Source organism: Solanum pennellii, chromosome 4, assembly GCF_001406875.1.
Source record: "Solanum pennellii chromosome 4, SPENNV200".
Taxonomy (NCBI): Eukaryota; Viridiplantae; Streptophyta; class Magnoliopsida; order Solanales; family Solanaceae; genus Solanum; species Solanum pennellii.
In genome coordinates this window covers 72,973,204-72,984,663 of record NC_028640.1, presented here as the reverse complement: position 1 = coordinate 72,984,663, position 11,460 = coordinate 72,973,204, and the positions used below count along the sequence as shown (strand labels likewise).

The following is an 11,460-nucleotide window of genomic DNA, read 5'->3' as shown; positions in this document are numbered from 1 at the left end:
TGGGACATTCTCATCAGGGACTTACTAGCTGTCATTTTCTAGTCTTGAAACTAACCAGTTTAAAGTATGAAAAGAATGTGGACAACAAAATGTTAATATTTATTTAACTACCTACCTTTTTTACTGGAGAAAATAGTCTCCTCAAAGTCTTAGATTAGGAATTTTGGATGTTTCCAACAAAGGTATGTGAGTTCACACTCATGAACATTAGTAACATAGTAATATCTTTTTCAGTAGGAAATTAAGTGCATGGTCTAAGATTCTAGTTCATGCAAACTGCTAAGTTTTTTTGGATTTAGGGTGTATTATATAGATTAGGAAAATGTTTTTCAAAAAAAAAGATTGAATTTCTTGCTTATTTTCTCGTGTTTGATATGTTACTCGAATTGGGTCATGAGAAATCCTGTCAAAATATTTTTAAAAAACTTTTTCTTCGATTTGGTATGTTATATTATATATAGTCATAAGAAAGAAAATAATAATTTTATAGATACTAACATAGTTTAAAAGAAAAAATATTTTGACCCAAAATTTTTTTAGATTGGATTGAATCTTTACCCGATTGTTATTTTAATCCATTATGATCCTTCCCAATTTAACTCAATCCGCCTGATTTGCCACGCAAATATCATTAATATAGAATATTAATATCATTAATATAGAATATTAATGGTTGAACTTGTCATTTTGAATTATTTGAAATAGTAGACAACTCATTCTCTTCAAGGTGACAAAATATAATCAGCCAATTTGTAATAAGCCCGTTTGAAGAACATGTGTTAGATTTCTGCTAATTATAGGGCCATAAGTCTTACTCCCTCTGTTTAAAAAAGATTTATCTAGTTTGACTTAGAACGGAGTTTAAGAAAATAAAGAAGACTTTTTAATTTTGTGGTTCTAATTTGAAGTTATGTCAAATGTACAAAAATACACTTTAATCTTGTGGTCTTAAACATGTCACGTGGAAAGTTAAAGTTAAAGTGTTGCCAAAAAAGAAAAGCGGTTATTCTTTTTGAAACAGATTAAAAAGGAAATATGGTCATTTTTTTTGAAACGGAGGAAGTATGATTTTTTACTTTTTTTTAAAAAAATTTAATTCTTAAAGAATGTAGCCTTTGACCAAATTCCTGATCAAAATTTTTGAAATCTTAGTCAAACACAATTAATCTTAAGAGAATTATCAGAATTCAAACTTATGGTACTGTAATTAATACGATATCTTGATTATATTTTGTCACCTTGAAGACAATGAGTTGTCTACTATTTCAATAATTCAAAATGACAAGTCCAACCATTAATATTCTATATTAATGATATTAACATTCTATATTAAACGGGCTTATTACAAATTGGCTGATTTTTTATATTTGTCCTTAGCAATCGAACTAGTAAAGCGGGCATAAATTCTTTTAAAGCGTGAAATATAACGTGATATATTATTATATGAATAAATAAATAAATATCTCATCAAAAAAATAAAATAAGGACACCAAATAACAGAGAAACTAAGCAGAAGTATTTTTATTATTACTACCAACTCCCATTACAACCCCTTTCATAGTTAATTAATACTAATTAAAAGGAGATTAAGAATTTAAAGTACATAAAAAGTTTTTTATTTTTTTATGGATGATTGTTATTAATACTTTGAGTATAAATATAATCAAGATGAGCAGCCAGTGTCCTCCTCTTCAAACATTCTTCTTCCTCCACTCCTTCACATTTTGCTTCTTTAATTTCAACTTTTCCTTCACTTGCAACCTGCACATACAAACAATTAATCAAACTTGGTGTGACTTGCAGAATCCCGTGAACTATCAAATTTTAAAATACAAGTTACACTTAAAGTCATTAGATCGAGGGCACGTCTGTTTAAATGTTACACGTGAAATAAAAAGAATCAACCATACCTTTAATTTCAACTTGGTTGGAAACAGTTATACAAAATCGATGTAACCACTAACATGATTTGGTTCACTCTAGAAAATAAAGTAAATTACATACTATAACAAATAAAAATATATTGGTGGTGTGAAAAAATATATATAGGTTTAATATACATAAATGAAATTTCATTATTTTATGTATATATAGAGAGATAAAATCATCATTTTTAGACTAATTTTACAAAAGTTGTCAACACACGATATCATTACAACAACAACTTCGTATGAATAAAGTGCACGCAAATTTTACCTGAATTTTGGGATCGAGAGCAGAAAAAGAATTAGGACGAACAGCAAATGTGAGAGTATTGAAGCAAAGAAGAAATGCCACAACAAAAATAGTGCACAATTTAGACATGTTTTCCTATTTTCCCAACAACAAAGAAATTGAATTATTCTTATTTTTTTGAATTATTATTAAGATGGTACAAGAGAATTTATAGGGGGAAAAGGGGGATCATGTACTATAAATATGGTCAAGATTTTATTGGATTTTGATAATTAAATTGTTGACGTGTTGATAAGGACAAATTGATAACTAATTGCCATAAATTGGTTAGAAAGTAGAGGAAGTAACAAAATTTGTACATGCCACAAATGTGTAGCTAATTAATGAACTTTAAATTAAGAAAATATTTCGTGATCACAATGAGTATTCATTTTAATTCTTAATTAAGAATAATCTTGTCTTCTTTTTTTGGTCAAACTTTAATTACTAAGTACTCCCTCCGTCTGTAATTGTTTGTCATGTTAACGTCATGCATATTCCTTAAGAAAAATTTAATACAATGTGTAATTTGACTAATATAACCCTATCAAGAATATCAAAAGTCTATCTAACTTTCCAATTGAACTAAGGGCAAATTTGGAAAAAAGTTATTAATTGTTTCTTGATTATTTAAATTGACAATTAATCTTGAACATCTATTTTTAGTATACATGTCAAACAATTGTGGACGGAGGGACAACTGTTTAACCACAATTTTAGTAAATCAAGAATCTTGGTTTATTAATCGATGTAGATTTTTTTACTAAATGAAAATGTAAGTTCTGTTTGTTATTTATTTGGTTTTATTTTCACCTAATTAAAAAAATTGAGAATTTTTATTTTCTTTTTTAACCAAAAAAAGAAGTTGAACTTCTGATATGCAATTTGAATTGCATCTCATAGTCCATGTCTATTTGAAGAAAAATATGATAAATTGGACTATTGTATCATGCGAAGAATTATGATTATTAGTTTAAATATATGTTATGAGATAATTTTGTAGTTGCTTAAATTTTAATGGGAATGATTTGAAATATTCAATTTATTGTGTTACGATGGGTTTAAGACTAAAAAGGGAGAGAAGTCGGAACAATTGTGATTCTTGCTAAATTAGAAGCATTGTCTAGAAGTTAAAGTGGTATATTCAATATCTTTTCACGTAAAATTAAAATATCGTAAAAAAAAATGAAAATCAGAACTTGTTATGATATGAAGACGCAACTAGTATAAATGTACACCATGAGATGACTTAGTTGTTGCTGAAATTTTAGCACGATTGATTAAAATCGTTCAATCTATTGTATTACAACACGTTTGAGTTTATAAAAGGACAAACATCGGCACAGTTGCATATCATTCAATATCTTTTCACGTTAAATTTAAACAACATATGATAATCGACTTTTTATGCCATGAAGATACAATTAGTTTAAATGTATATATGTTTAGTCTACTTGCACGTCATGAGACTTAGCCGTTGCATAAATTTTAGCATGAATGATTTAAAACATTCAACCTGCGTTATGACACGTTTGAGATTGTAAAAGGAGAGAAGACGTCAAAATTACATTTTTGTTATAGCATAGTAAAAGCGTCACAGAGTGATATCATTTAATATTTTTTGACGTAAATTTTAAACATCATACAAAAAAAAAATATGATAATTAGACTTTCCATGACATGAAGATACAATATAGTTTAAATGTGTGTCATGAGATAATTTAGTTGTTGCATAAATATTAGTGGGAATGACTTCAAACATTCTAACCTATTGTGTTACAACAACGCTTAAGCCTATAAAATAATGAAAAGAAGTCCACACAATTGCACTGGTTCTCGTTGTGGCAAATTATAAGTGTCATCTAAAAAATAGATATTATTCGATATCGTTTTACATAAAATGTTTAAACATCATTAAAAAAATATAATAATCAAGCTTTTTTGGTAACATGAAAAGTTACAATTATCTTAAACATCATAAGACAACTTAGTCATCACTTAAATTTTTGTGGAAATAATTTAAAACATTCAATCTATTGTATGATAGCACAGTTGTGCCTATAAAAGAAGAGAAATCATCACAATTGCATTGATTTTTACTATAACAAATCAAAAGCATCACCTAATAAGTAGTGTAATTTAATATCATTTGTAGGTAAATATTGAACATATAGATACAAATTTTATGAACATTGAAAATTTATTTTTGTGTAAATTTGTACATGTATCAATAATAATATGTGAATAATATCCAAATTTGATGCAAGTTACCACATCTAAACATTCATTCTTATAAGTTATGGTTCAATGTTCAATTTCCATCTTTTCCTTATTATGAATTTTAAGTCTCATTCTAATTTATAAATGTTTCTAGATGATCTTTTTATAGAATCAAAATAGGGTTATTGAACACTTCACTTACTTTACGTGACATATACATTACGAAAGAATAAGTAAATAAGAGGTTTATAGTAGTACCAATCATCCCCCAACCTCTTCCCCTACATTTATCATTACTAGTTTTTGCAACACGCACATTGTGTTCTTGGTTTTTTTGGTGTTATTCAGTTTGTTTGTTTTAAATTTGACTTAGCACAAAATTTAATTTTTTTAAAAGAAATAAATCATACGAGATGTTGGTTGTAAAGAGTTTGATTAAATACAAAAAAGTGATATTGTTTCTAAAATAGATTAAAAAGAAAAAAGTAAAATAAATAGATTAAAATGAAAAGGATTTTTATTTTGCTCTCTATCTCTCTCTTCTATAATATCATGACCATGGGATACAAATACATTGAATTATTTTGCATATTCCGAAACCAATTGTTAAGTGCATAAATTATTATTTTTTTATAACTTTTTATACGGACAAAATATAAACGAATAATTATCTAAATATATATCTTATTTTATCATAATCTCAAATTCTCTATTATTTAAATTTAAAAAAAAAAATTCCTCTCAGATACATCACTCCGCTCTCATTGATACATCTTTATCTCTCTCGGATACATCCCTCCCCTTTTTAATATATTCCTTCCCTCATAGATATATCCTTCTCCTCTATATACATCCCTCCCCTATGCATCCGGATGTCCTATTCCCTCTCTGATACATCTCTCTTCTATGTATCTGGATGCCTGTTGATGTATCCAGAAGTTCAGTAATATATTCGAAATCCATAAATTTTAAAGAAATTCATATAATTTTAAATATAATTGAAAAATAGGGTAATTGGTTCTTAACACTGTAAAATTTATGTGAATTATATACTAATATAAATAGTAACCTCAAAAGGGGCTATTTGAGAAAATCAGCCCAGACCATTTAATAAGGCCCGATAAAAGTATATATGGAGTACTATTGTCTATTCATATTCTCTTTTGGAATTTGCAAAAATATCCTTGAAGGTGAGTGAACTTAATTGTTGACTCCACTCTCGGTCAAAATTTTAAATGTAACAAGTTTTCACTTTTGATCGTGAAAGTTTATTTACGTGACCTTAAATTGTTGACCCTATTTGTCTTATGGATAAAATTTTAAGTGTAACAAGTTTTCACTTTAGATTGTGAAGATTTATTTATGAGATAACTCGAGATTAAAAATAAAAAATTATCTATTTTCAAGTTGTTAGGATCCTATTCTCTTTACACATTGGTTTAAAATTGATAATTGGTCCATTGCTTAAAAGCATACCAAGAATGGATCAACAATAAATTTAGACTTTGAATTCACATAATTGGCTGAATTGCACAAATAGCCGCTTTAACGTTGTTATTTTAACTCAGTTACTTTTTAATAAGTAACTAAATTAACCCACTACTTTTGTTATTTTTGTCTTGAATTCTATGAATCGATTTTTTTTGAAGTAAATTTAGGAAACTCATTGTCCTTTTTGTAGGTCGGGGATAAATATTAGTACTACACTTACTTATTTTTTTTTTAAAAAAAAGTGTAAACTAGTTTGTAAAGTTTTAAGGAGCGCGTAAAAAAAGAAAAAATGAACAATTAATATAGAACGGAGGATATATAATTTGAATTTACTGTTGGTAAAGAGAGGAAAACGTAAGAGATTCTATTGTTTGTTCTTTGAAGGAAGGGACTTATCAACTCAAAAAAAATATTCGATGTAGGCCAGGTTAATGTCTAATTATTTAAAGGCCAATGAGAGGGCTATTACTAATTACTATTATGAATTATAATTAATGATGGTTGCATCTTTATACATTTGGGTTTCATAATTGCATTTGAACATGCCAAGGCCTAGCTCTACTCTACTGTCCATATTCTCACAATTATTATTATTTTCATGTCTTTATTATTTTATATTGTGAAAGGGATGTGCCATATTTTACTAAATAGACTGTGATATTTGACTAAGCACAATAATAGAAAAAGATTTAACCCATTGAATCATGCTTGATTTGACCGAGTACAAAAACAAAGATCAAGCGGTAGCGACTCAAGCGTATTAGTGGCCTAAAGTTAAATGGGGCTTTAAATTTAAATTGTTAATAATTTTTATATAATTTATTTCTTTCAATTTTCACCTCATAATATAACCATTCTTATTTTAAATTATTTTTCATAAGATATAGTATTCAAAATATGTCAAATTTCTTCTAATAATCCCTTCATTTTTCATGAAATATTTACTTTTTCGACAAATGGTATTCAATATTTGTTAAAAAAATAATAACTTATAACCTATTATTTATAAAAAAAAAATCAAGCCTAAGACAGATATCTTTTTTTTTAACACTGTCCAGCCACCTCCGAAGATAAGCATGTTTAATTCTTAATTAGTTACAATTTACATTTTTCTATCTTATTTTTTTGAAAAAAAAAGTAGATTTAACCTGTTCAGTCATGACTATATATATATTAATTTGATGTTCAAAATTGATAGAGATTGAATTTGAGCATAAACGGTTCAATGTTCACAAATTTCCAAGATATCTTTTCACCATTTAATTAGTCATATGTTATCTGATATTTGTATTGGTACTTCATAATCAAGAGGATAATATACTTTTAAATATAGATCAATTCCGACATACTTCTTATATAAATGGATGAACAACTCATATTTAAGTAATGAAGGTACCATCCAAAAAAAGAAGTAATGAAGGTCAAAACTCAAATGTACGTTGAGTTCATATATCACAAGTTTATCATGTGGTATTTTTTAAATATAAATTATAGAGAGCCTCCTTATTCCTTTTTTATGACGTGGCCGAATTACAATTGGTCACGACTTAAAAATGGTTTTGCAAAATCACTGTTAAAATATAATGACATTAATGAGTCTTTTTTTGAACGATAACGATATAGATGATCCAAACTTTTAACGAATGACATAAATGAGTCTTTTCTGAAAATCCGATGACATATTTGAGCCTTTTCCTTTTATACAAATTTTAAAAATAGAGATGAGATCTAAATAGTAACCTAAAAAGGGAATATTTTTGTAAATCGACCCTTAATTTGGATGTTGAACTACGTATATGACTATATGTGCTAAAGTTAGTAAATATTTATCCTAAATGTGTCTCACACCAAATACCAATATTCCCTTCTTTGTTTTTTCACCAAAAATTAAAAATAAAATCAAAAGAGTATTCCTTCCGTTTAAAAAAAATATATAACCTAGTTAATTTGATTCATGGTTTAAGAAAATAAAGAAATTTTTCAATCGATCATAAATAAAAGTTATGTCAAATATATTAAAATATTATTTAATTTTGCGACTTTAGATATATTATTTAAGTATTTTGAAAAAAATCATTTTTTAAATAAATAGAAAAAAGAAAGAAATTCATTCTTTTTTAAACGAAAAAAAAAGAGAATAAGTAAGTAAAAATGATAAAGGGCATGCGTAAATATAAAATTGTAATGATGATTGATGAACATGTTACAACTAAAATGTTCTTTTTTATTTTTTTTAAGAAAAAATCTTCAAATGCAAAAACAAATTATAAAAAACTACCTTTGTTACCCACTCTTTTCCTAATTCCTCTCTCACTCTCTCTACAACATTTTCTCTCTCTAAAATCATGGCAGCTACTACCACCACCACTAGTTGTGCCAGTTTTTTCAATTTCCGGCCAAGTTCCGTCGAACCGAGAATTCGGTCTTCCGCAGCCAGTACTACTACGTCTGGCTGCGGAAAATTCGATGGAATGGCTATGTGGTTGATCAACGGTGTATCCGCCGCGTTTTTCGCGTCGTTACAACGTTGTTCATGTATCCGCATTGCTACTCATGAAGATGAAGGTGAAGATGCTAATGATTTGCCTTTGATGTATAATGATGGCAATTATGGAATTTCCAGCACTAATTCTTCATGTAGCAGCAGAAGGCCAATATTGATGACTAAAGGAAAGAAAAATAAGGAAGCATTTTATTAATTACCATGCATTATTAAATTTGTCCTGTTTGGTAATTAATTAAGAAAAAATAGAGCAATTTGGAAAAAGTATGTTGCTTGATTTATATTATTACTTCTACTAGATATATATGCTTGAATATGGAATATCAATTTCATGTTATGTGAATATACATGGTAATTACTTTCTATTATAATAATTAATTATGGTCCTTTTTTGTTTTATGTTCTTTATAATTCTATTTTAAAAAGATTTGTTTTACAGATCAGTTTAAATTTAAAAACTCTGATTAAGAATTTAAGAAATCTGATTAAGGATAGAGGAATTTTATCGTAGCCTTTGTTAGAAGAGATAGTAATTGATCCTTGACATTCTTACACTTTGCTCATACAAGAGATTTTGTTAAGAATTTAGATTTGGTTATCCACTCTTTTGTTATTTGTTTACTTTATTCTTTTTCCATTTTGTTGAAAATGGAGGAAAAAATTAATCTTATTACATTAAAGAACGAATCAGTCTTTTTTTTACTTGAGAAAAAAAAGGGAAGCAAAGCACATGATAAAGAAACTGTCAATGAACCATATGATTTATTGCTCTCATAATTTTTTTGAAGGATAAGGATAAATTATGAGAATATAAATATCAAACACGTTATCGATATGATTTTTTAAAAAATATCATTGAAATAAGATTAGAAAATGTATCTAGTCAAAAAAATAAATATTTCAATTTTTATCTTTTTTAGTATAGCTAGCCGTGATATAAATATAAGATAGATATATCAATAAAAAGATTAATAAAATAGTTAAATTCACGAACTAGAAATAAGCGGAATGACAGAAGTAACATATGCTAATTTTAAAAGCTGAATCTTAAATTACAAAGTCAAGAGTTAAGTAACAATTACACTATACATTTGTCAAGCAATAATTTTTTAAAATTGTTTTTATCTATTGATGCATTGATTAATTAAATTAATATCTATTATCAAATCCATCTAATTTATAGTTTAATAATTCAAATTTCTTTGTCACGAGTCTGGTCTCAAAAATTGGGTCCAAGATTTGGAATCATTTGAATCATTGCTAGATCTATTAGACCACCACCACTAATCTATGTTCTTCGAATTTGGCTGGGTCTTTTTATTTTTTAGATTCTTTTTTTTTAATTGATATTTTAAAATTCATATCCAATGAAATATAATTATCATATTAAATAAAGTTTTAAAAGTATTTTATATGAGGAAGAGGTCAACAACACAAAAGGACAACAATAACAGATCATGCTTGTCGATATTTTTATTAACAATTTGTAACGAAAGTAAACACTTGTAAAATAAAGCAAATCTAAAGCTACTTTAATTATTCACTACAGTTACTTTTCTAATCATTACAGATCATGTTGTCTTTTAGACTGGTAAATCTTACTAGTTTATTTTTTAATAAGAGAGATTTTGTTATTAAGTAAAAATTTAATTTTTTTTTATAAATAATGTATTATTTTTTATATAATTTTTTTTATATGAATTTGAATTAGAAATAAATTTAAAAGAAAAAATGTTGGCTTTTAGACTATTACTAACGGCTAGCCCACTGGCCATTTCTCCCTAGCCGCTAAGGGTATACATTTATTTTTTAAATTTAATTTTGTATTATATGATTTAGATTTTTTTTGTATTTGGTTTTGAATATAATTTTGTACATCTATTTATTAAATTAACTTACATAACGTGAACTATAAACAAAACAAAATTTATTTTCATTGTTGATTAATTTGTTTACTGACCATATATAACTAGAATATGCTAGATTTGATTTTTTCTCTTTCATATTTTATCATTGGAAATCAAACTAAACGAATTTTTCTTTTTTAAATCTTTCAATCATGAATGAGTTTGATTTTGCTCCTACCCTTCGTTCAGGGGTGGAGCCACCTTGGTGCAAGGGCGAATTTCTTTTGATAAAAAATATGATATTTATATATAGTTAAAATAATATTTTATGTATATATAATAGATGTTAAATTTTTTTTGGTTATTCTACGTATTTATTTCTATGAATTGTGATTTCCCTTATTAAAAATCTTGACTTAGCCAGTGCTTTCATTAGTTACAAATAACCATTGATTGAAAGTACTTCCTAGTCACCACTGCTAATGCAGTACCTGTTTTTCCTTTAAGATTGAATACATATTATTCTTTATATCTCAATTATAAAATCACACTGAATATATTATTCACGTTGTTGTTGTTGGTATATTGACAATGCTTCAACAATCAAAAGTTTGGATCTACAATTATTTTTATTGTACATATCCAATCTGGTTTTTATTTAGTGTGAGACCCACCTATTTTCTAGAAAAGTCTTAAGATGTTCCTTCATCTCAATAGCTCAAAAATGTTAAAAAAGCCCACTGCTACTCATACCCAATACCTACTCCCACTTTAGCTTGTTAAATCCAGTGGGCTTCCTCAGTTAGGCCTACCCCCATAAATGTCGATTAAATGTGACTTTTACGTAAAATAGAGGATAATTGACCATATTTGTACCATTCGGTCATCTAGTTTATCAAATGGTCGAACTTCATAGACGAATCCATAACTTAAATATTTTGGGTACACCAATATAATCATAGCTCAAATATAAAATTTAAGGTAAATTTAAAATAAAAATAAGCTTAAGCGAAATTCGAACCCTGGTCTAGAGGATGATATCTCTATCTTTTAGAGATTGCCCAAAAGCTGCACTGTTGACATATTTTACTTTCTACCAGTTTTTTCAAAATAGATATGCATATATACGTATGATTTTTTTGGAAGTTACCGGATGCACGTGCACCCCCACGGTATAGGGTGGGT

The 11,460-nt window shown here is 27.1% G+C and overlaps 1 protein-coding gene across 1 annotated transcript; it reads right to left on the bottom strand.

Moving 5' to 3' along the window:
• Window positions 1-1,494: 1,494 nt before the first annotated feature.
• LOC107017382 (phytosulfokines 3-like) lies at window positions 1,495-2,373 on the bottom strand. Its single transcript, XM_015217624.2, has 2 exons — window positions 2,197-2,373; window positions 1,495-1,761 (listed from the first exon to the last, which is right to left on the bottom strand). Exons 1-2 carry the CDS (start codon window positions 2,302-2,304, stop codon window positions 1,624-1,626), a joined length of 246 nt encoding a protein of 81 aa, XP_015073110.1. The 5' UTR covers window positions 2,305-2,373; the 3' UTR covers window positions 1,495-1,623.
• Window positions 2,374-11,460: the final 9,087 nt, after the last annotated feature.